The sequence below is a fragment of the Ascaphus truei genome, chromosome 14 (assembly GCF_040206685.1).
Source record: "Ascaphus truei isolate aAscTru1 chromosome 14, aAscTru1.hap1, whole genome shotgun sequence".
NCBI classification, from domain to species: domain Eukaryota; kingdom Metazoa; phylum Chordata; class Amphibia; order Anura; family Ascaphidae; genus Ascaphus; species Ascaphus truei.
The window spans coordinates 2,014,125-2,040,896 of record NC_134496.1 but is presented as its reverse complement, the minus strand read 5'-3'; the positions used below and the strand labels follow the sequence as shown (position 1 = coordinate 2,040,896).

Genomic DNA, 26,772 nt, shown 5'->3' with positions numbered 1-26,772 from the left:
TTTAAGTCTAAAGGCTCATGCAACAAGGGGCATGACCACATTATGGGCGTTTAAGGCACAGGCATCACCTGCACAGATCTGCAAGGTAGTCGTATGGTCATAGTTTAACACATTTATAACATACTATAAACTGGACATTCAGGTCTCGGCTGGCACAAGCTTTGCTCGCAAAGTACTTCAGTCTGTAGTAACAAAATAAGAATTGAAACTGATATTGATGTTTATTATTGCCCTCCCTTTTTGTATTCGTTGGGTATGTCCCTACGATGCCCACTGCCATGGAGAACAGCAAGAGAAAATGTAACCAACTTACCGTAATTTTATTTTCCTGGGTCCATATGGTACTGCGCACATGGTTACACGCCCTATGTTTAATATATCTCCGTTGTATTTTTCAGCTATGTGAGATACCAAAGATTATCTGCAGGTAGGAGGGGCTTTTTTATGGTACTACCTGCAGAATTCAATTTCCTGTCCTACTTAAGCTAAAGATGGACTTAACCCTTTGGTGCCCACTACCATATGGTTTTTCCTGTCCTTCCTTGTCACCTTATTTCCCACGTGTAGTTTCATGGCGACCAATCTATACTTTAGGTGTTTGTATATTTGAGTGTAGAATGGAACAGTTAATTTGCCTGCAGGAAGGAGGGGGTTTAACCCCCATTTATCATGGGGGAAGACAGGAAAAATTGGTAAGAAATGTCTGATTTTCTTCTGTGTTGGCCCTATTTAATATATTATGAAACCATTCTAATGAATGGTACAGAAATCTTCCGGACCATTTTCACAGTATAATGGATAATATTCCTCTCGACATGTCCCCCTTTCTTTACTCTCTAACGTTCATTCTCGGTGTCTAGTGTTTCATTTTGCACCTTTATCTCACCAGCTGTCTCTAATTGGAGGGGCTCTGCCAATGTTTGAAGTGGTGGAGCATCTGCCTTTACATCTGTCCAACCCCGAAGTGCTGAACCTCACACCAGGTATTGCCCACAGTGCATGTTTTCAGAATGTATAATGTTTTTTTGTTTTTTTCTTTCTTGTATAGCGCTGACAATGTACACTGCGCTATACATAGAATTTTGCAGGCACAAGTTCCTGTCTCGTAGAGCTTACAATCTATTTTTTTTGTGTGTCTGAGGCATAGGGAGATAGTGACTTGCCCAAGGTCACAAGGAGCAGACAATGATTTGAACCAGGTTCTCCTGCTTCAAACACACTGTTTTCGGAGTCAGTGCCTTGACTCCCAGAGCCGCTCCTTCAGCCCATGCATCGGGTACAATATATCACTGATTTTGTTCTGCGCCTGCTTTCTAACAAAATTAAGGAATCAGAGCTGAAAGATTAATCAATCCAATGCTTTTTTTTTTTTTTGGGACAAATCTCACAATTTGTTTTTTAACCTTTTAGCAATGCAGATGTTAGGAGACCGGCTTTTGAACGCAAAACTGAGATATTGAAGTTTGTAGGCTTTATATTACCTACCCTTTTCTTATGTGGCAAAAGTGCATCTCACTGGCTACCTTGAAGTCAGCCTAACTTTGCATTGCTGAATTTCTGCGATCCATTGCATGAACATGCATTCTTTAGACATGTATAAAGGTATATGAATAAGGTGGATGCATCATGTGTGTGATAGACACGGTCTATATTTTGAATTTAAAAATTCTTTAGATGTAAATTGTAGCCTTTTGTATCGTTGATTTCAGTGCCTATTTCCTACATGCCATATAATCTAGGCAAGTAATTTTATCTCCTTGTGCCTTTATTCACCTGCCTATAATTGAATAGTACCTTTCTATCTCTACTTCACTTTGAATTAGAGTGCCAATAAGTTACTGTTAGGAATCTACCCCAGGGGTGATTGCCACGTTCAATGCAATAATTAAAGAATAATATCTTTTATATGTAAAGCATACTGTGAAGACAGCAGTCTTTAGCAGAAGTATCTACACTGAATGTTCTGGTGTCTGAAGCAGAGATAAGAACTTGACATGGGTCACATGGTCAATAGCGAGAGCTGTAGTTAACCCCACAATTTAGAGCACCGGTGCGCAAACTGTGGGGCGCGACACTGCCGACGGGGGGCGCGGGGTTTACAGAGGCCCCGCGCGCTTCCCGAAGGCACTTAAATTAAGTGCCGGGGGAGCTGCAGGGCCTCTGTAAACCTAACTTACCGTGGCTCCGGCGGCTTCCTCCCTGCGGCGCCATGGCAACGCGGCGTCAAAATGACGCTGCGAGGTCATGTGACGTCACGTTGCTATGGCAACGTGACGTCATTACGCCGGAGCGCGGGTAAGTTGGGGTTGGAGGGGGCGCGGGAGCGAGGGGACAGCCGTCAGGGGGGCGCAGGGAAAAAAGGTTGCGCCCCCCTGATTTAGAGTATTCAAGACAAACCTTAAACTCAACACCAAGTATTCTACATTGGACCACTTCAGTGTTTGTAATCAGTTGGGGGACCATCACAGTTGAAGAACCATTGTCCTACATAATAATGAATGTTCTAGTTGGTAGCATTAGTTCTGAAGCCGTTTCCTAACTGTCTTCACCTATCTTTTTGCCTTCAGACTCCTCAGATGCCGACAGATTTGACAGATTCTTTGACTCTGAAGATGAAGAATTTGAAATTTTATCTTTCTGAGAAGATTGGACAATACAGTGAAGAAAGCATAATATTCCATAGTGATGCAGGAGACCGGGCTCCCTTGTGGTTTACACGCAAAGGCTGGCTGAATACTTGCAAACTACGTTTTACACTCCCCGTGCTTTGATTTCTGGGGTTGAATCAAAGCGTTACAGTTATGGATCCCCCACATTGCACCAGGGCAGTGCTACATATATTTTGGGTGATGGTTTCGGCCTAGCGCTAATGCTCCTGGACACAGCTGGAATTTTAAATGATTTCATGCTTTGGTTCTTACATTCCATGCACATGGAAAATGCCACAGCAAAAATAATATAAGGCAGCCGTGGAAGAGGTTATTGGAAAGGATGTAGTAGAGCAATGTGCTTCAGCGATCACTGAAGAAATGGATTATTTTCAGAGCAGCACGGACAAAGTCTATTGGTTGACATATGGAGATGACGCAATGAAGTGTTTTGTAAGGGATCAATGGGTGGGGGTGACTTTCTGCAGGGTTTTGTGGGAGGGATGGACAATGCTTTGCAGTTGTAACTTGGGGATGGAAGTATGCTTTTATATATAAAGGAGATTTGCTGGTGAGGTCTAGCTCTGAAAGGCTTATCTGCCTCTTAATTGTTGAGGAGATAATGCTTATCAGAACTTTCTGATAGTGGTTATTGATCGGATTATGCTGTGAAGGGGTTTTTGGAATGGTGATGCAGGGCTCTGGCAGTGGGTGTTGCTCTGCAAACTTGACCCTTGGGAGTCTGTGCTCTGTAGAAGTGGTGGGGGTAGTAAGATACGGAAACAGGAATTAAAATTGCTAATGCTTTGCAGTTTTTAATTATTTTGCTTAAGGTGCAATCCCACAAAACAAAATTAAAAACAAAGTACTCTTAAATGTTAACAGCATTTGTTCTTTTAAAGCAGCATAAGATAGCAAAACCATTGCAGAAAATGGCAGCCTTTTTATACATTAACCAAAATATAGCAGACATTATTTTACAAATATACTGCGTGTTAAAAAAGTGACTTATCAGTATTTTAGTAGAATGGATTGCACCTAAAAGGTGAAGATGCCAGGCATATTCAGCCTAACACTGAGACAATGCAGTGTCAAATATGTAGTAGCCGTACCATATAGTATAAGTTCCATACATAGACTGCAGTAAACTTGTGATATTTTGCCCATTTCTTTCTTACAGCTGTCTATTACATTGCGTCTTGCACATAACCTGTAGCATTGATTGACTTATGAGAATGTAGCTACTACAGAGTTTATTTACCAAGCTTATTTTTTATGCTGGTCTAAATAAGTACAGATCTGTTAGCCACAGATATTAACACCTTCGCCTGGCAGACTTAAAACACTGAAAAATGACAGAATGTAATTTACTGATACACGAGTTGTTACTTTTTTCCTATTTTTGCATAGGCTATATTCATCATCCAGATCATGGCTGATGTAAAATATCTCTAGCCATTGACGCTAAAAGGTGCAGGTTATAATACATTTTCAGTGTCCATTTTATTTCAAAATCAAACTTGATATATATACTTCAATTTAATATAGAAATTTGAGATCATCACTAAACTATGCATTTCCCTACTTTCTGTGAAGCGTTGAGGCTGTTTTATTGATCAACCACCTTCCCCCTGAGCCTCCCTCCCCCCAGCTTCAGAAAATAACTTGGCATTCTCTCTCAAACATGTTTTCCTACTCTACCTTGTTGTTGCCCCCCTGGTGTACATTATATCACCCGCTACCTTCTCTCTTCAAGCTTTACATGTTTTATTAGTGTCACGTCTTTCCTGATAAGTGAAGAACAGTGTTTAGTTGGAGACTATATCTACAGCATGACATAGGAGGCCCAGAAAGAGCTATTAAAACAGTATGTCTACACCACCTACCATTTTAATAGCTGTTCTTTGTGGGTCTCATGTAATTCCATAGATCTGGCCTCCAACTAAACACCATACTCAGGTGGTCTACCACGGACCTACAAAGCAACATGATCACTTCTATTCCCTACGTAACATCCTGCTGGCTTTCCAAGCCTCTGTGACTAAAGTAATTTGAAAGAATTGATTTGCTCCTTGGTGGTTGACTGTATAAGACCATTAATCCTATATTTTGTGGCTGAAATGATTCTGCATTGTATACACTTTTTTTAATTGAAAGGCCATTCATCTACATTTAACCCATTAAATATACCATTAGATCACTTTGGTCCTGGGTGGCACCAAAGCTGAACACCTTTGTCAATTCCCAATATCATAGTTGTCCAAATATGTCACTAGTTGTATAACTGCAAGTTTTAGCAAGCCAAAGCTAATTTGCTCAATATTGATAAAAAATAAATAAAAAATCATAGAAAATTAGGGTGAACATTTACAAAGTTTTATTTTTCTACTTTGAGTGGCTATCAATTCCAACTTATATTATATGTATATACCATGGACAAATTATTTTTCAGGAATAAATATTGTCCTTGTCGGTAGATGGGGTAGCAACAGCTTTACCTTTAGAAGTTATGCCTTGTAGATCAGCCATGTGGATTTGATCATTATGCAGTAACTGCAGAACATTACTCCCTTACACAATGAAAATGAGCCTCTGGGAGGTAGAGGGAAGAAGTCCGCATGGCAGGCGGTCTCCTGAAATTTCAGTTTACCCTTTACAAGAGAAATTCACACAAAATACCCACACCTATGGAAATCATTGAAATCATGTACACTTTACCTTTCTTATAGTAAAAAATCTGCAATGCTGCTTTAAGATCAGACAACTCAGTCTGATGCAAAATGGTACTAGAAAGGCATTGAAGCATTAATTTCAAATAAAAAAAAATGACAACTGAAAACAGGTCTTCAGTCAAATTCTGGTTTACAAAAAACAACAAGCATGTGGCTTGGTTTATAGTATTAAATATGATTGTAGAAAACAATTGTAATCAAACTACATGGCAGTTTCCGAATTACTAAATATCTGCCAATTTATTTAGTTAATTTATACTTAGCCATGCTTAAAATACTTACAACAACAAAAGTTGTTACATAACACAGAAATGATAATATATTGACTCTCCCCCCCACCCCCCAAAGCGTTGCATCAATTCAGTGATAGAGATGCACAATACTGGCATGGCATGTCACCCCAGCAGCTGTAAACGGTGACAATATCACCGTAGTAATATAAGAATACATTGTAGCTGCTGCGTTACTCACCGAAGGATTGATTTGAAACTGAAAGGCAACCAATTAGTGAACCCTGGGAAACAGGATTTTGCTGGATGATCCAATGAGAACCAATCTATCGGCAGCTTAGGTAATTTGTTTTCAATAAAAGTAATCAAATGTTGCACATATATATATAAAAATAAAATTTAAGCTGCTTGGATTGCCTCTAAGAACAGGAGCAAATTTATAGGTTTAATAAAAATAATGTTCTATTCCTCCATCAAACAATAATGGTTCATATCAGTCAAGTGTAGTAAAGTATTATTTTTAGGGAGAAATTGGAAATAACAGCAGTGTTAAAATGCATTCAGGCATTTGGTGCATCATCTGGAAGCAAAGGGTTGAGTGCTTTAATTTCCTGTACTTTTCTAAGACCGTTATTTATTAAGGGATATCATTTTCTAAAATTATCAAGCACGGCCACCCTCGTGAAGAAAACTGCATCCGAAAGCGGCTTTGTCTGTATCAGCATTTCGTCTGTCAGGCATGTGGATATCACGGGATGTGAGGCTCTTCTACCCAGAGTTTGCCAATTGGTTGATCCTTGGCTTCCTGTATGGCCCCTTCGCTCAGCTCGCTGATCTCTTTGTGCATGTCTTCTATGCTCTGAGATGCATCGATCAGCTGCAAGCAAATATAAAAAGCATCAAAACCACGGCTGATAAATCATATGTTCTTCCTTTTTAAAATAAGGTTTTATTTTATAGTTTAATTTCACTTGACCCAAGTGGACTCCCAGAGCCGATCTGCGCAGTCCTTTTCAGAAATAAATGGATGCTGAAAGATAGGTACTGGTTAGTTAATAAGGGAAACATTGATGTACAATGTTATTTTTAATGGTTCTCCAATAGGAAAAAGCAAAAACGAGAGAAGCACTCAACAGCAGGTATCTTACCACGAGTGCATGCTGCTCCAGTTAAAAAAGCAGATTAGCAACAGAAATGAAGATCAAGCGGCACTCCAATGGAATTTGAATCAAAATAATAAATATATTAGAGACCTGAGCAAAAACGTTAACATTTCGGTCCCACTTTCAGTTTTGTCAAGATAAAGGAGTGATACCGTGCAGCTACTAACACACGGCAGCTACTAACATACATGCCAAGGGGAAAATATGGGCGAGATTCAAACCCTGACACGCCAAAAAAACCTTGCACCTAATGCTAAGAAACCTTTGCAGTGGCAGTACAGTGCGTTTTGTTTGTTTAAATGCAGCACTTGCTTAGTCACTGCTTAAGCTGCCAATCGATCCATAATCGGCAAAGATCCTGCTTTCCTGGTTCACACTATCGCCGCCTATTTCAAAAAGGGAAGTGCTGTGCTTTCGTAAATAGCTGCTATAGCAACCCAAGGAAGCTCAACGCATTAAAAATTATTAAATAAAAAAGCTGTGTGTGCTGTGCACGCGCATAGTAAGTGAAACTTCTTTGACTTTTGTCACAGAAATTGTATTTGTGTTGGTGATGTTTTTAATTAAAAATCAAAATACAATCTCAATGACAAAACGCAAATAAATTTGACTTAGAATGCGCGTGCTCGGCACACATCCCCTGTATTAGCTATTTGCACTAAGTGTGAATTCCTGAGTGTGCGTGTGACAGAGTGCGCATGACTGAGAGTGTGCGCGTGACAGAGTGTGCGTGTGACTGAGTGAGCCTGTGAGTGACTGCGTGTGACTGGGTGTGCGTGTGACTGAGTGTGCGTGTGAGTGTTATAACCGGCAGCCTGTCTCCTCTCCTGTGTGTGTATGGTTACCTCTCTGTGTGAGCCTCAGTCCCTCTCCTGTGTGTGTCTGGTTACCTCTCTGTGTGAGCCTCTGTCCCTCTCCTGGTTACCTCTCTGTGAGTCACACAGTGACAGCCTCCCCGCTGGCTGTGTGCTCACTAACCTGTTGCTCTCACACTCTTCCTATCGAGGACTCCAGCACATCTAGTCTCCCCTCCTCCTCCTGTATTACACTAAGCAGCGCCCCTAGTCTGCCCCCTGCCGTCTCTCAGCTCCTTCCCCCCACCTCTCCGTTTCTTCCCCCCACCTCTTAATCTCTTCCGGGATCTCCGGCTTGTCTGGACTGGGGAGGGGAGGAGCCGGGGATTGGAGGAGCCAGGGAGGGGTGAAGAGTCCGGTACTGAGCCGCCCGAACGTCCTGCTCCTCTCACCAACGGCTCCGCTGCCAGCCGCTTCTGCGCATGTGCAGAAGTCCGTAAGCGTCGCCATTAGTAGTGCGCATGCGTGGCATGGCAGCGGACGTGTGGGGGGAATGGCAGCCGTTAGGAGCGGCGCATATGTAATCGCCCGTGTGGGGGGAGCAGCGCCCGTTTGGAGCGCCGCCATGCCACCAGACGTGTGGGGGGAGTGGGGCGGGAGCCGTGACATCACTTCCGTTTCACATTTCGCCCCCAACTCTCCATTTTACCCCATCAGAATAGGTGCCACTAAAGAAGTTTCACTTCAAAAGGGCATAAATGCAGTAAGTATCTAATACTACAGAATTTCTATATACAAAGATTTGGAATGCATTGCTGCTTTAGACCATAAGTGACATAGTAAAAGAAACATTACACTTAGAGTGAATCCAAGCCATTTTTCCCCTTCAATTTTTAAATAAAGAATTGAAGCAGGGCGTCTGGAGCTGAACCCTATTAATGTGACCTCCGGGGACTCCCTGCTTTCGGAGGTACTTACCTCCGTAGTGGTTGCCGGTAGCCACTCCAGTGTTAACCACACACGCCAGCTTTTCAAAGCTGCCGGGCCAATAGGAAGCCGTAACGTCATCAGATTCAATAAGCCAATGTGACGAAGAGGCAGAGAACGGCAGGAAATACCAGCACCTCCTTCAGGAGATAAGTAGCTCTGGCAGCAGGGGGTCCCCGGATCCAAAGTTAATTCCGCTGGAGACCCCCTGCTTCAAACCCGTATTAAAAAAAAATATGAATGGACCCCCCCCCAGCCGTCTTGGATTTCTCCTTTAAATATATACTACCTAAAAAGACTACCATCATACGTTTATATACATTCTCTGTGAAGTTAGGGACCTTAACTGAATATATAGTGAAATATATACATTTTTTTTTTAAACTTGACATGTCTAAAATGTAACAGAATGAACATACTGTAGTACGGCGGTGTGCAAACTGGGGGGCGCAAGATTATTTAGGGGGGGGGGCACAGGTGGCTGTGTGTGGGAGGGTGAAGAAACTCAAAACTCCGTGCTGCTGCTTCACTGTGCTTGCTGCGGGGGCGGGGCCTTCACTGCACAAAGACATCCCCTCCTTCTCCTGTCTGTTTGCAGCTGCACACAGGGGACCGGAGCATGTGACCCTTCCCCCCCCAGGTGAAAGTGTGTGACTTATGATTGTGTCGGTTGTGATTGTGTGTATGTGTTGTCTGTGTTGGTTGTGATTGAGTGTGTTGGTTGTGATTGTGTGTTGTGATGTAAGTATGTGTTGTCATTGAATGCAGCGGTGCGCAAACTATGGGTGCGCAGGTGGCATGCGCCGAAACCTGGTGTGCGTGAACCGGCAGATGCTGTGCATGGGAGGGCGTAAAAGCTGTGCGTGGGCGGCCAAGATGATGTGTATGGGCGGGCAGCCGAAGATGATGTGCGCAGGCGGCCGGCCGAACAGGATAGTGTAGGTGGTGGCCACGTGATGGTGTGTGTGGGGGCTTCGCAGGTACGGGGGAGGAGCAGCCCCAGCGCTGTGATGTCAACTGCCCCTCCTTCCGGTGTCTGCCCTACAATAACGCTGTGGTCCTGTTCTCCTCCGCTGGGAACCTGCTTCACTGCGATCCTCTGCAAGTGAAAGGGTAGGCTGCCACTATTTAAATCATACTATGAATGTACAGAAATAATAAATAAAAAAAGTGAACACAACATTGAAAACGAAAAAATAAATACATAATACTATAATAGGTAGGAGTTTGGATGAAACTGGGGACAGCAAGCCAAAGAGCAGGCAACTCTGAGAAGGGGAAAAAAAATGGGGGTGGAGGGGGGGGGGGGGAAGAAGAGCAGGAAGGGACGTAGCAAAGAGGTGGATGAATGTCCCCCCAAAAGGATTACCTTTGTGCACGTACGCTCTCCCAAGCTTGGCGCTTGGGGAGACGAACAAAATGGACTTTGAAGCGCGCTCGGCAGCAGTCAATGCTCGCGCACACACAAAAATAGCCCATAAATGCAGGACACCCTGTGCTCATGCTTGGTGAGTTGGTGATGTCACCGCTCTTAGCGGCAGCATGGACGCAGCCTAATTTTGCAAGTGCAAGCTGTTGAAATATGTAAGTATTTAGACATATTTGTATTTACATGGTATACCGTCTAATAAAGTTGTTTTTTTCAAGGGATTTTGATTACATCAGGCAGGGGGGGCCCGATACATTTAATTGATGAAAAGGGGGACTCGGCATAAAAAGTTTGCTCACCCCTGCGTGTAGTACATATAACACATTGGCAGTGGCATTGTAACAACATGTGTTAAATTGTACATGAAACAAATCAAGAAATGTATATCAAGCATGGAATGTTTACAGCAAGACGCATCATGCTACCCGACCCCAGCCCATACATAGTAAATCAACTTAAAACGAACTACCTACTGAATTTTTTTATCATCCAGTTATATAGGGTCCACTAAAAAAAAAACAACCCATCAGAACCACATAAGGTAGTTCATGATCAATGTGAAAAAGATCAGAGGGCTTACAGCATCACAATTTAACAAAAATATAATAATGAAGGAACCTATCGAGATTGATATCCATCTAATTTTTCCATGTCACTTACGGTTGCTTAGCAACGAGTGCAAGGTTTTTTTTGAGCAATGGTTTGAATCCCGTCCATATTGTTCACTCCCCCTTCACTTGATAAAGTTTTGCTGTTTAATAAAATGATTTTGGTTGAAATCCAGTGGAATGCCGTTTAATCTTTATTTCTGGTGCTAAACACCCATAGGATAACCACATCAGTTCTAACTTATTTCAAGTCGAGGTTACATAATTGATGTTAAAAAAATGCATATGTCCATCAAGTTCAACCTATGCTAAATTTAGATGACATACTTTATCTTATATTTGTATTTACAGTATAGGTAAACCCCGTTATAGCGCGACCCGTTATAACGCGATTTTCACGTGGCTCCTGTTTTTTGTTTTAAAATTTTTTTTAAATTTAATTTTCTTTTTTGCACACTGCACACACTCTCACTGCACACACTCACTGCACACACTGCACACACGCGCACTCTCACTGCACGCGCGCACTCTCACTGCACGCGCGCACTCTCACTGCACGCGCACACACTCTCACTGCACGCGCACACACTCTCACTGCACGCGCACACACTCTCACTGCACGCGCACACACTCTCACTGCACACGCACACACTCTCACGCGCACGCGCACACACACACACACACACACACACACACACACACACACACACAGTTTCTCTCCCATATATACATACACACACACACACACACACACACACACACACACACACACACACTCTCTCTCTCACTCTACACAGACGGGGGTGAGGGGGGTCGGAACAGAGGAAAGGCCACGACCAGCACGACCACCCGCTCCCCCCCCCTCGCGGGTAGCGGGAGCGCCGGGGACAGCGGTGGGGAAAAGAAACCCCCCGCTACCACCTCCATGCAAGCAGCGGGAGCACCGGGCACGTGGTAAGCGGGAACCCGAGGGACATCCCCGCTCCCATCTCCTGCCCCGCGGTGACAGGGGGAAGCGGGGACCGGAGGGACATCCCCGCTCCCATCTCCTGCCCCGCGGGGTGAAGGGTGCTGCGGGGGGGGGAAGGGTGATGATGCGCCAGCCATTTTGTTTTTGCGCGACCCCGTTACTAACGCGGTGGACCCCGAGGACTGCGTTATAACGGGGTTTACCTGTATATTGATAGAGGGAAAAAAACAAACAAAAAAAAACACGTGAAATATTATTTAATGATCGCTTATAAATTCCTTCCTGACTCTAGATATTGGCAATCGGATTACTCCCTGGATCAACATCCTCCCCATGTTTACTTATTTGGTATATCCCTGTATACCTTTCCAAAAAGATGTCCAACCTTGTATCTGGACAAGAAGAAAACACTAATCTACTGTATCTGCCATCAGTCTCCACGGGTAATGAATTCCACATTGTAACTTCCCTTACTGTAAAGATCCCTTTCCTTTGTTGCTGGTGACATCTCCTTTCCAACCGTAAAAAAGGTATGACCCTGTGTCGTTTGTACTGCCCTTGGTATGAACAGTTCTTTTAAAAGCTATAGATTTGTACAGTATATAGTTATCATACCCCCTCTTAGACACCTACGCATAGGGATATTACACTGCCAAATTACGATTTTAATTGCCCTTACTGAAAAAAACCTCTTTGTTGTTGGTGAAATCTCCTTTCCTCCAACCTAAAGGGATGACCCCCGACTCCTTTGTACTGTACGTGGGATGAATAGTTCTTTGAAAGCTCCTTGTACTGTCCCCGGATATATTTGTATATACAGGTGGTCCTCGGTATCCAATGGTCGGTTTTATGTCGAACGGCTTATCCAACGCCACATAATGCAGTCCGCTGAACCCATTATCCGACGTTGGAACCGCTTATCTGACACTCACCACTGCGGATGAGCATGGACCACCTGCAGTCATCATAATCCCTCTTAGACGCCTCTTTTCTTATGTAAACAAATCTAATGTAGCTAGCCTTTCCTCATAAATCAGATTATCTATCCCCTTTATTAATTTGGTGGAGCTTCTCTGCACCTTTTCTAGTTCAATAATGTATTTTCTATGGAGTGGTGCCCAAAACGGTACTCCATATTCAAGGTGTGGTCTTATAGAGGGACATAATTATGTTTACTTCCCTTCCATACATTTCCTGTTTAATTCAAGATAAGATCTTGTTTGCCTTTGCAACTATTGCATGACAATTTGTAAGTTGCCTGTTTATTCTTATTTCCCAAATGCATAACCTTACATTTATCTGTATTAAACCTCAACTGCCATTTACCTGCCCAAGTTTCCAGTCTCTCCAAGTCCTTCTGGATAGAAATTACATCCTGCTCTGATTCCACTACCTTATACAATTTAGTGTCATCAGCAAAGATGGAGACTTTGCTCTCTATGCAAACCTCAAGGTCATTAATAAACAAGTTAAAAAGCAGGGGTCCCAGTACCGATCCATAAGGTACAGCTGCAGCTAATGGTGTTAGACCTCTTGCTTTGAGAATTCTGCACTAAAACCCGTTCAATGCTGTGAGATTTCTGTAGTCAGACTAATGGCCAATCGGATTAATACATCGGGGGTCCCTGTATTTGAATGGGACTCGCGCTGTGTGAATCCTACCCGGCTGTGAGTCCCATTCAAACGCAGGGACCCCCGCCGTGTTAATCCGATGGGCCATTACAGCCACACAATCTCACGAGTTACAGCGAGATGGTCACAGATTTTCCAAGGCAAGTGGTCTAAAACCAGCAGCAGCATCTGTACTCCACTCACGACCTTAGCCCAACCTGAAAAACTTCCATTTATGACAACTATCTGTTGTTTATCCTTCAACCAGTTTTCAATCCAGGTGCATATATTTTTTACAGAGTCCAATTTGCTTTATTTTGTACACTAGCCTCCGGTTAAAAGGATAAAAGGATAAAATAATGTAGGACATTATTAAACTAATGTCAGTGATCAGTTAAGAAAGTTAAAGATGGAAAAAAAAAAAATAGTACTATTTAAGAGTTTACCTTGGAAATTAACACTAACGAAGATAAGTCGGTAATTTGTTTTGTCTGTTGTATCTTAAGGGTCATACAGTTATTCAACCTTTGGTCCACTGACCTGTTTAGATCTTCAAGCTATAGTAAATAAAAGGAGTACTGTGCTCGTGCTCAGTTTCAAACCCTTCACTGCCACAAGGGGCCTAAAACACTTTGCTTACTGATGCATTGCAGGCCCCTCTTGTAGCAATAGGGTAAAACAGTCATACACAATGCCCCAGGCCTACATTGTAAGGCAAGAGGAAACCTATGAACTAATTTAAGTTGAGCAATAAATATTATATTCTGTGTTGCTCTTATAACATCACAATACAGCAGGCATAAAATAGGGCTCCATGTTAAAATGGATGAGTGACTCTGTGCTCATTTGCATCTCATTACCCAGAATCCCTGGCTGCAGTGAAAGCACTGTTTGCTAAGCAATAATGGGGGAAGGACAGGGTTGCAGATCTGTCAGATGTGCAAATGTCCCACAAGTGGTATTTTTACTTACTCTATCACATTTAAAAAAAAAGACACAAAACAAATACTCTACCACAGGCCTGCACAACTCGTAAAGCGAGAAGGGCCGAAATGCTCCAAGGAAAATTTTTTTGGGTCGCACGGGTAAAATCATCATCATCATCATCATCTCTCCTCCAGCACCTCTCATCATCATATCTCCCCCAGAACCCCTCACTATCAACCTTTGCGATACTCCCCATCTATCTCTCATACCCCCATCTCTCCCCCTCACATAATACTCCCTCTCCACAAACACACAATACCCCACTGCACACCACACACATCCCACCCCCCCTGCACCTCACATCCTTCTCCCCCCTGCACCTCACATCACTCTCCCCCCTGCACCTCACATCACTCTCCCCCCTGCACCTCACATCACTCTCCCCCCCTGCACCTCACATCATCCCCCCTGCCCCTCCAACCACCCCCCCTGCACCTCCAATGACCCCCCCCCTGCACCTCCAATGACCCCCCCCCTGCACCTCCAATCACCCCCCCTGCACCTCCAATCACCCCCCCTGCACCTCCAATCACCCCCCCTGCACCTCCAATCACCCCCCCTGCACCTCCAATCACCCCCCCTGCACCTCCAATCACCCCCCCTGCACCTCCAATCACCCCCCCTGCACCTCCAATCACCCCCCCTGCACCTCCAATCACCCCCCCCGCACCTCCAATCACCCCCCCCGCACCTCCAATCACCCCCCCCCCCGCACCTCCAATCACCCCCCCCGCACCTCCAATCACCCCCCCCCCTGCACCTCCAATCACCCCCCCCTGCACCTCCAATCACCCCCCCCTGCACCTCCAATCACCCCCCAACCCTGCACCTCCAATCACCCCCCCCTGCACCTCCAATCACCCCCCCCTGCACCTCCAATCACCCCCCCCCTGCACCTCCAATCACCCCCCCTGCAACTCCAATCAACCCTGCACCTCACATCACCCTTCCTGCACCTCACCTCCCCTCCCCTGCACCTCACCTCAATGCACCTCACATCACCCCCGGGACCGCGGGGAATCGCCGCCATTTTTTAAAGTTTTTTTTTTTTTAAATCTCATCGCGGGCCGCGGGCCGTATGTTGTGCAGGCCTGCTCTACCATAATGCAAAACTGATGAATAAAAAGGTATTGTCTAATCGAATAGGAACTTTGATTTTGTAGATCCCTACCCTTCTGGATTTCAGGAAATCATTGGGGAATACTAGATTCCTTTGCAGGGGTTGATGCCATTCTCCTCAGGTTAGAAAACATTGTTGGGTATAAAAAGCTGGAAGACTTGTAAAGAAGCCTTATGATTGCCAGGCTTTCCACTAGGAACGTGTTGATGTTATTGAACCATCATGGGGTGGCTCCATTTTGGAGAAGGCCTCACAATTCCTGCTTACCTTCCAGTTCAGGGTCCGGTCTACCATCAGTTCAGCGTAGCGCTTCAGCACCTTTTCTTGGAAAGCGTTGGTTTCGTAGCGCTCGTTCCCGAATGCTCCACGTGTAGCTGCAACCTCAGGACGAAGCGTCAAAAAGAGGACAAGATCTGGTTTTGGAAGCCCCACATCAGGCTGTTTACACCAGTGCAGAGAGAAGTTCTGTGTAAAAAAGACATTGCAGCGTACAAAACAATCAACAATATGTCCACATCTCATAAAGATCATTCTTATTTTTGCGAGTAACTATTTGTTGCAGTGGTCAGTGTCTAGATCCAGTAAGTTTGGTTTGTCTTGGTCATTAAAGAGGCAGTCCAAACGGCACTTAAAACCAATCCTTTTTTTTTAATATATGGAGCCGTTGATTACTTTTATTGAAAAGTAATTACCTAAGCTGCCAATCGATTAATTCAGCAAAGATCCTGCTTCCCAGGGTTCACTAAATGGCTGCCTTTCAGTATCAATCAGTCCTTCAGTTAGTGTAACTCAGCAGCTACAATGTATTCTAATATGACTAAAGTAACATCAACAGTGACAGTTTACAGCTCAAACTGCTGTGGGAAGTGTGCAAAAACCTGCTATAGAAATCAAAGGATGCTCAGTATATTAAAACCCATTAAAAATGTCATTAAGACTTATAAATAAAAAATAATAATAATACAATTTATCCAATACTACAGAGCTGAGAAAAGCCAAAACAAAACAAAAAAAACAACACATGCAAGATATTGCATGTATTGCACCTTTAAGACTAGCTTGTGGACTCCGTTGTGGTCCTGTCCCAAATCGTGACTTTTCCCGTGAGGATCCAAGAGGAACGTTGAGGGTAAACTTGCTTTGGTTGAAGTAAATGCAAATGATCCAATGTGAAAGAAAAAACGGAGCACAGTAGCAAAGGAGGGCTACAATACTAAGGCTATATTAAAACAGATTTAAGGAAGAATAGACAGCATGGCATACAGATAAGTACACGCCTACGCGTTTCACGCCTGGCTTGGCGCTTCATTCAGATGTGAAACACGTTAGAGTGTACTTACAATCTGTATGCCATGCGGTCTATTCTTCATTAAAATGGGTTTTAATATAGCCTTAGTATTGTAGCCCTCCTTTGCTGCTGTGCTCCGTTTTTTTTCACATTGGATCATTTGTTCCCGAATATATTTGTATATAAAAAGGTGGTTCTCAGTATCCAATGGTCCGTTTTCCGTCGAACGGCTTATTCAACGCCACATAATGCAGTCCGCTGGACCCATTATCTGACATCAGAACAGCTTATCTGACGCTCACCGCCGTGGATGAACATTGACCCACAAACCGACGGTCCGTTATCCAATGGCGGTTTGCGGGAAAAATTCTGGAGGATAAGCGAGGAATGTCTGTAGTCATCATATCCCCTCTTAGACGCCTCTTTTCTTATGTAAACAAATCTAATTTATTTATAAAAATGTTTTACCAGGAAGTAATATATTGAGAGTAACCGCTCGTTTTCAAGTATGTCTTGGGCACAGCGTTCTAAAAATACAGGGTTACATTAAAAGAACAGATGTTATACAGTAAACGTTCATGGACAGATAAGAGTTGGAAAATTGGGTACAGGGGATAAAGGGCTGGGGAGTTTCAGATTGGTGATGGTAAAGCTTCTCCATTTCAAACATCAGTGAACGGCAGCAAATGGCTCACACTCTTAGCTGCGCCAAAGGCTGTCTGCTTTTGAGGAGACACAGATGTACACTGAAAAGGTTCAGATTGAATGCAGCTGCGAATTCAAGGTTCTTTGTCCTCTTGGCTCATAAACATTCCAGTGGGTGGGGTTGACGTTCTACAACATACAAGCAAATGTTAACCCTCAGCACACTGATCATGTGCAGAGGGGAGCAGCTCTTGGGGAGCTCCATCAGGTGTCCACCTTTGGAGCGACGCAGCTGTACACTGAAGAGGTTCAGATTGAATATAGCTAGCCTCTCCTCATAAATCAGATTATCCATCCCCTTTATTAATTAGGTGGATCTTCTCTGCAGTTTTTCTAGTTCCATAATGTCTTTTCTATGGAGTGGTGCCTAAAACTGTACTCCATATTCAAGGTGTGGCCTTACTAATGCTTTATAAAAAGGAGCATAATTGTGTTTACTTCCCTTCCATCCAATGTCCGTTTAATGCAAGATAAGATCTTGTTTGTCTTTGCAGCTACTGCTCGACAATTTGTAAATTGCCGTTTTTTTCTTCTTCAAACGCATAACCTTACATTGATCTGTCAAAAAACAATTGGGAAAAATACCTGATTCGGTGCTTTAAACACTAGATGTATATGAAAATCCAAATACAAATACATAAGCGCTGATCATGGACTCAGCCTTAAACTAAACATGGCAAAAACAGACCTCCTCATACTTCCTCCCAAACCTGGCCCTATTTCCTCCTTCTACACTACTGTTGGAAGTACCTTCACCCAGAAGCCCAAGCACGCTGCCTAGGGGTCACACTCGACTCCTCTCTCACATTCTTTTCTCACATTCAAATGCTGATGAAGACAGCAATGTGTAGCATCAAGATGTAAACCGGAACCATGAATCATGGGCAATAAAAGTCCATGTCTCCTATGCTGACGACACACAAATGTACTTTTCTACCCCCGACCTTACACCTGCGGTACAAACTAAAGTTTCTGAATGTCAGCCGACTATATCATCCTGGATGACCCTCCGCCGCCTTAGGCTGAGTTCATAGAGACTTCAGCCGTGCGGAGGCGCACAGAGGCTGAGGGAAAGCGGGTGCTTTCCCCAGCCTTAGTTCACTCGCCTTCCAGGGGCGGGCCAGTGACGTCACGGAGCTAGTTTACGTGGTCGGCCCTGTGCTCCCGTGAGCGCTTAAACAAAAAAAAAAAAATTGTCGGCTACACTTTCGCACGCCTGTGGAAGCGTGCGCAAGCCCCTGTTAAAGCCGCTCTCATTGCGGCTGCAGGGGCTCACTGACAAGCGTCAGCGGATAAGCGCTGACCATGGACTCAGCCTTAAACTAAACATGGCAAAAACAGACCTCCTCATACTTCCTCCCAAAACTGGCCCTATTTCCTCCTTCTACACTACTGTTGGAAGTACTTTCACCCAGAAGCCCAAGCACGCTGCCTAGGGGTCACACTCGACTCCTCTCTCACATTCTTTTCTCACATTCAAAATGTTTCTAAAACCTGTCGCTTTTTCCTTCGCAATATTACAAAGATACGCCCTTTCCTCTGCTGCTAAAACTTTGACTAAGGTCTTATTCTCTTCCATCTTGATTACTGTAACCTCCTGCCTCCCACAAGCTATCCTTAACGCTGCTGCCAGAATTACTCTGCTCTTTCCTAAATCTGTCTCAGCGTCTCCCCTGTTGAAATCCCTCTCCTGCCTTCCTATCAAATCCCGTAGCGCACACTCAATTCTCCTCCTCACTTATAAAGCTTTACACTTTTCAGCTCCTAACATTTCAGCCCTAATTTCTCGCTCTACACCATCCCGGCTCTTGCGTTCTGCTCAAGGATGTCTTCTCTCTACCCCCTTTGTATCTAATGCCCTCTCCCGCCTTAAACCCTTGTCACCAACTGCCCCACACCTCTGGAATGCCCTCCCCTCAATATCCGACTAGCACCCTCTCTATCCACCTTTAAAACCCACCTGCTTAAGGACGCATACAAGTAGCTCGATGGCTGATTATTAACACCTCTTGCATTAACCTGAGCTCCTTGCAGACGCACTTACCAGAATGCCCTCCTACTGTCTCTGTACGTTCTTCCTACCAACCAATTAAGATTGTAAGCTCTTTGGAGTAGGGACTCCTTTTCCTAAATGTTACTTTTATGTCTGAAGCACTTCTTCCCTTTGTGTTATTTATATCTTATTATTTATATGATTGTAACTATTACTGCTGTGAAGCGCCATGTGCATTAATGGCGCTATACAAATAAAGACATACATACTAAGCCCAGTATGTGTGGAATATTGTGGTAACCACCTCACCTGATCCAGCACACGATGTAAAATCAAGGGGAATGCAGCGGACTATCATCCCAGAACAGGCTCTGCAGCACACAGACCACCCCCCACGGGTGTATGAGTCATTATCCCCTGGTCTGTCGACGGTGAATGGAGTCGCGTGACCACACTGGCAGAAAATAGAACTGCTGCAGGCTGAAAGTAAGTGATAACATTCATGGAGCCAATGTGCAGCCGACTCTGAAAAAGTGCCTCCACGGCGAGAAACGCGTTAGATAACCTCACCCCGTGTCTGATTTTTGTAGCCATTATGACCAATAAATAAGATTTTTTATTTTTGCCTCCAGCCCTTGCCTATTTTTGGTGTGCTCTATTTTTTCTTTTTCAATTAAATTTTCTGTATTAAACTTCATCTATCATTTACCTGCCCAAGTTTCCAGTCTATCCAAGTCCTTCTGGAGAGAAATTATATCCTGCTCGGATTCTATTTCCTTAGACAATCTATGCCAACCTCAAGGTCATTAACAAACAAGTTAAAAAGCAGGGGTCCCAGTACCGATCCCTGAGCTACTCCACTCACAACTTTAGCACAACCTGAAAAAGTTCCATTTATGACAACTCTCTGTTGTCTGTCCTTTAACCAGTTTTTAAATCTAGTCCAATTTGCTTTATTTTGTACAGTAACCTTGTGTGGAACCGTATCAAAAGCCTTCGCAAAATCTAAGTTGACCAAATGCCTACTTACCTCCTCAAAAACTAAGGTTAGTTTGGCACGACCCATCCTTCATAAAGCCATGCTGACTATTACTAATAAATTTTGTTTTCCATTAGGTATTCCTGAATATTATCCCGTACTATACCTTAACATCGTTTCCCCAATATTGATGTCAGGGTTACAGGTCTGTAATTTCCCGGTTGTGATCTAGCTCCCTTTTTAAATATAGGCACCACATCTGCTTTACGCCAATCTTGTGGTACTGAGCCTGTGGAAAAGCCGCTTATGAACTTCTTCCTCAGTTAACCAATTGGTCATTAATATGGAGGTTGTGGCTTCCTCCTGCGGCACTACTATTGAACTTGATTCTTCCCTGGTAAACAGAGGCAAAGAATTTGTTTAACACCTCTGCTTTTTCCTTATCTCCAATAATCTGCCTGCCCATCTCACACTGAAAGGGTCCTATATTTTCTTTTCTATTTTTTTATTAAAAAGGTACTTAAAGAACTTTTTTAGGGTTGATCTTACTTTCTACTGCAATCCTTTTATTATCCATTTTTTCTAAATTTGATTGCCCTTTTGCAATTTTTATTACATTCCTTATAATTCTGATACGGTGCCACCATACATTCTGACTTCAATAATCTAAACGCCTGCCTCTTCTTTTCCATTTCCTCTCCTAGCTGTTTATTTAGCCGCATTGGTTTAGACTTGTTTCTTTTATATTTATTACCCAAGGGTATACACTGAGGAGTGTGCTTTTCTAACAATGTTTTAAAGACTGTTCATTTATCTTCTACATTTTTCCCTGCAAAAACATCATTGTGACAGTGAAGGGGTTAACCAGGATTATAATAAAGGTCTTGGTGTCAGCTCTGGGACCCAGATGTCAAAAATGTATTACTGCAACTGTATACTGATTTTGCGACATTAAAGAATTATGTTACATAGTAGATGAGGTTGAAAAAGACGTACGTCCATCAAGTTCAACCTATGCTAAATTTAGACAACAGATACTTTATCCTATATCTATACTTACTTATTGATCCAGAGGAAGGCAAACAAAAAACCCCATTAAGGGGAAAAATTAATTCCCTGGATCAATATCCTTCCCATGTATACTTATTTGGTATATCCCTGTATACCTTTCCCATCTAAAAAGATGTCCAACTTTTTTTTGAACAAATCTATTGTATCTGCCATCAGTCTCCATGGGCAATGAATTCCACATTTTAACTGCCCTTACTGTAAAGAAGCCTTTCCTTTATTGCTGGTGAAATTTCCTTTCCTCCAACCTTAAGGGATGGCCCGAGTCCTTTGTACTGGCCGTGGGATGAATAGTTCTTTTGAAAGCTCCATGTATTGTCCTTGAATATATTTGTATATAGTTATCATATCCCCTCTTAGACGCCTCTTTTCTAATGTAAATAAATCTAATTTAGCTAGCCTCTCCTCATAAGTTAGAATGTCCATCCCCTTTATTAATTTGGTGGCTCTTCTCTGCACTCTCTCTAGTTCCATAATGTCTTTTCTTAGGATTGGTGCCCAAAATTGTACTCCATATTCAAGATGTGGTCTTACTAATGCTTTGTAAAGGGGCATAATTATGTTTACTTCCCTTCCATCCATTGCCCGTTTGATGCAAGATAAGATCTTGTTTGCCTTTGCAGCTACTGCATGACATTGGGCACTATTGCTAAGCCTGCTGTCTACAAGCACTCCTAAATCCTTCTCCATCAAGGATTCCTCCAATATATCTCCATTTAATTTGTAAGTCGCCTTTTATTTTTTGCATCCCAAATGCATAACCTTACATTTATCTGTATTAAACCTCATTTGCCATTTACCTGCCCATGTTTCCAGTCTCTCCAAGTCCTTCTGAAGAGAAATTACATCCTGCTCTGATTCTATTACCTTACACAATTTAGTATCATCAGCAAAGATGGAGACTTTGCTCTCGATCCCAACCTCAAGGTCATTAATAAACAAGTTAAAAAGCAGGGGTCCCAGTACCGATCCTTGAGGTACTCCACTCACGACTTTAGCCCAACCTGAAAAAGTTCCATTTATGACAACCCTTTGTTGTCTGTCCTTTAACCAGTTTTCAATCCAGGTGCATATATTATTACCGAGTCCAATTTTCTTTATTTTGTACACCAACCTCTTGTGTGAAACCTTCTCAAAAGCCTTTGCAAAATCTAAGTAGACCACATCACTGCATTACCCTGGTCTAAATTCCTATTTGCCTCCTCAAAGAAACAAATAAGGTTAGTTTGGCAAGATCTATCCTTCATAAATCCATGCTGACTATTACTAATAATTTTGTTTTCCATTAGGTATTCCTGAATATTATCCCGTATTAAACCTTCAAGTAGTTTCCCTACTATTGAAGTCAGGCTTACAGGTCTGTAATTCCCCGGGTGTGATCTAGCTCCCTTTTTAAATATAGGCACCACATCTGCTTTACGCCAATCTTGTGGTACTGAGCCTGTGGAAATGGAGTCCTTGAATATTAAATATAATGGTTTGGCTATTACTGAGCTTAACTCCTTGAGAACTCTTGGATGTATACCATCGGGGCCCGGTGCCTTATTTACTTTAATTTTTTCAAGTTGCTTATGAACTTCTTCCTCAGTTAACCAATTGTTCATTAATATGGAGGTTGTGGCTTCCTCCTGTGGCGCTACCATTGAACTTGATTCTTCCCTGGTAAACACACAGGCAAAGAATTTGTTTAATACCTCTGCTTTTTCCTTATCTCCAATAATCTGCCTACCCATCTCACACTGAAAGGGTCCTATATTTTCCTTTCTCATTTTTGTGTTATTAAGGTACTAAAAGAACTTTTTAGGATTGACCTTACTTTCTATTGCAATCCTTTTTTCATTATCCATTTTTGCTAATTTGATTGCCCTTTTGCAATTTTTGTTACATTTCTTATAATTCTGATACGATGTCTCTGTCCCTTCTGACTTAAAGAATCTAAACGCCTTCCTCTTCTTGTCCATTTCCTCCCCTACCTGTTTATTTAGCCACATTGGTTTTGACTTATTTCTTTTATACTTATTACCCAAGGGTATACACTGATAAGTGTGCTTTTCTAACAATGTTTTAAAGACTGCCCATTTATCTTCTACATTTTTCCCTGCAAAAACAGCATCCCATTGTATTACTACTAGATTAGACCTCAGTTTATTAAAATCTGCCTTTCTAAAGTTTTTGTTGAACCCAAGTAATCTGTTTTTTGATCATTTATTTCAAATGAGACCATGTTATGATCACTGTTACCCAAATGTTCCAGGACTTGAATATTTGTTATTACTTCTACATTGTTTGATATGACCAAATCCAGAACTGCCCCTCTCCTGGTTGGTTCCTCAATAAATTGGGTCATATAATTATTATCTTTAAGCACCCCCAAAAACCTGTTTCCTTTTGTTGTAACGCTAATCTCATTGCCCCAGTCTATGTCTGGGTAATTAAAATCCCCCATTATGCAAACATGACCCAGTTTTGATGCCTTCTCCATTTGCAAAAGTATTTTAGCTTCCTCAATCTCACAGATATTTGGTGGTTTATAGCATATTCCCACAAACATTTTCTTTATACTTTTACCTCCACTGCTAATTTCTATCCACAAGGTCTATACATTTTCATCATTCCCTTCATAGACATCATCCCTTATAATAGGTTTTAGATCCGGTTTAACATATAGACATACTCCACCTCCCCTTCTATTTGTTCGATCCTTCCGAAAAAGAGAATAACCCTCTAAATTAACTGTCCAGTCATGAGTTTCATCCCACCATGTTTCAGTAATGCCTATATCATACTGCTCCCTTGTAGCTATTAATTTTTCAGCCTGTACTATTATCTTATCTGCTCCTTCCTTTCTGCTCCCACTTGGTTTAGTCTTTAGAAGTTTTCTAGTATTATCTCTATATACTATGGGTATCTCACTGCTTGTCAAACTTGCACTTGCCCCCATTCTACCTCCATACCACCTTGTATCCTCATCTATTCCATTTAGTTCATTATCTGTTTAATTCCCCTCCCCCCTCCATCCTAGTTTAAAATGGGATTTTGTCTTTACTGGCATGCTGGGATGGGGTGATTTCTAGGCTGTAAGTTTCAGGGTGAGTTTGGCGGAGAAAGTCTTTGCAGAATGTGTCTATGTAGCGGGGTTCCGTAGTTATGGGATACCCCAACAGTTGTATCCGGAGATTGAGCGATATTTTCAGATACAGCCATGCGCATTACGCCGCCAACCTCGGACCCTGGAAACTTTCTTACGAGTCACCGCCAAGATTCCTGCTGCAGCATCTTCCAGACAAGGTAAATGGGTATGAAAGGGTTAAAATATATCTGCAGGTATACATGGAGTCCTTAGTATAGCAGGGGTTCCCCAGTATAGCAGAGGTGCACACATACATGCCCAGGTATCCTGAGCCTAGAATAGGGGTTCAGGAAGGTGCTCGAGCTAAGGTTATAAAGCTGAGCATGTTTGCAGTGTTTTAAAAGTATTTTTCACATGTGTGCCAGGAATGAAGCTAGTGATTGTAAGGGAATAGATACACTCCACCCCTGACATCAGAATAAGAACTCATAACTTTTAGCACGCAAAAGGCTAGCTAAATTAGATTTATTTACATTAGAAAAGAGGCACCTTAGAGGGGATATGATAACTATATACAAATATATTCAGGGACAATACAAGGAGCTTTCAAAAGAACTATTCATCCCACAGGCAGTACAAAGGACTCGGGCCATCCCTTAAGGTTGGAGGAAAGGAAATTTCACCAGCGACAAAGGAAAGGGTTCTTTACAGTAAGGGCAGTTAAAATGTGGAATTCATTACCCATGGAGACTGTGATGGCAGATACAATAGATTTGTTCAAAAAACGGTTGGACATCTTTTTAGATGGGAAAGGTATACAGAGATATACCAAATAAGTATACATGGGAAGGATGTTGATCCAGGGATTAATCCAATTGCCAATTCTTGGAGTCAGGAAGGAATACATTTTCCAATTAATGGGTTTTTTGTTTGCCTTCCTCTGGATCAATAAGTATAGATATAGGATAAAGTATCTGTTGTCTAAATTTAGCATAGGTTGAATTTAATGGACGGAAGTCTTTTTTCAACCTCATCTACTATGTAACTATGTAACTATATGTAACAAAAGACAGGGCACCATATCTTTTATTAAACGGGTATAGTTTAATGTGTATAGATATTGATAACCTGTATATGGATTTCGGAAGACCCAGATGGCTACTAGTTGGTGCCTCTGTCTCTGTCCGGAGGCCATACTTGAAAGGCTCAGAGATGCCTAGGTGTTAGGACAGGAGAGGCACTGCCATTATTCTGGAGTACCCATATCCTGGCCCGACACAAGGTAAGCTAACACCATATGCCAAAATCCAGACTCTGTGGAGCCTTAGCAGAGGGTGGGCTCAGTATGCAAAGAGGCAGAGGGGCCAAGTTAACCCATGCCCCCTTGCTAGCTGAGAAAAGGTGCCCGCCCTGTTTTACAATACTGGCAAATCGGTGATTGGCTGTCAGGAGAATTCCCACGCTCTGATAAGCTGTCCAGTTTAGTGTATGAGGGCCTGAACGCTTACGAGGGCCTGCAGCCAATGGGGAGCGCAGATTCCAAGCGCCACACCAACAGCGGCGAAGTAACAGATGTCCAGGACTTTTTGTGAGTAACTACCGGTCATTGGAAAGTGCTCTAAAAAAGGTAACGTGAAGGAATTTCGTTCCGAAAACGGATTTATTCGTTAGCCCCATCCCCAGTAAGTGTGTTAATCTTGAATTGTGTAACTTTGTGTGTGTCTTTTATAAGAAATAAATTACCATTTATTTTACCATCTTGTTTTGCTTAATCAAATGATCCCAGTTACAAAATGGTGTTGTAGAACCTGGTCTCCCGTGACAATCATCCCAATTCATTCTTTGTAGCTTAGTCCTCTGTTTATTAAAATTTGCCTTTCTAAAGTTTAAAGTCTTTGTTGAACTCCAGTATTATTGTTTTTGATCATTTATTTCAAATGAGACCAAGTTATGATCACGGTTTCCCAAATGTTCCTGGACTTGAATATTTGTTATTACTTCTACATTGTTTGATATTACAAAATTCAGTAGTACCTCGCCCGTGGTTGGTTCCTAAATTTGGGTCAGGCAATTGTCTTTAAGCACCCCAAAAAAACTGTTTCCTTTTGTTGTAATGCTAATCTCATTGCCCCAGTCTATGCCTGGATAATCTAAATTAACTGTCCAGTCATGGGAGTTTCATCTCATGTTTCAGTAATGCCTATGATATCATACTGCTCCCTTATAGCTATTAATTCAAGCTCACCCATCTTATCTGTCAGACGTCTTGCGTTAGCAAGCATGCATTTAAGGTTTGTTTCAGTCTGTACTATTATCTTATCTGCTCCTGCCTTTCTACTCCAATTGGATTTAGTCTTTAGAAGTTTTGTAGTATTATCTATATTTAATAT

At 42.6% G+C, this 26,772-nt stretch overlaps 2 protein-coding genes across 6 annotated transcripts in view; one reads left to right on the top strand and one right to left on the bottom strand.

Annotated features, from left to right (window-relative positions):
- The window catches only part of ATG4B (autophagy related 4B cysteine peptidase), a 60,292-nt gene extending 54,964 nt beyond the window's left edge, over window positions 1-5,328 (top strand). For 3 of the 4 annotated variants that reach the window (XM_075569505.1, XM_075569506.1, XM_075569507.1), the window contains 2 exons: window positions 890-983; window positions 2,568-5,328. In XM_075569505.1, coding sequence (XP_075425620.1) covers window positions 890-983; window positions 2,568-2,641 — 168 coding nt within the window. In that variant the 3' untranslated portion in view covers window positions 2,642-5,328. Of the gene's footprint in view, window positions 1-889; window positions 984-2,567 lie in introns of those variants that run through there. The other variant, XR_012787917.1, reaches the window with a different exon arrangement.
- Window positions 3,335-26,772, bottom strand: part of DTYMK (deoxythymidylate kinase) — a 50,789-nt gene continuing 27,351 nt past the window's right edge. For both annotated transcript variants that reach the window (XM_075569510.1, XM_075569509.1), the window contains exons 4-5: window positions 15,547-15,744; window positions 3,335-6,487 (exon numbers count right to left, since the gene is read on the bottom strand). In XM_075569510.1, coding sequence (XP_075425625.1) covers window positions 6,359-6,487; window positions 15,547-15,744 — 327 coding nt within the window. In that variant the 3' untranslated portion in view covers window positions 3,335-6,358. The remainder of the gene's footprint in view (window positions 6,488-15,546; window positions 15,745-26,772) is intronic.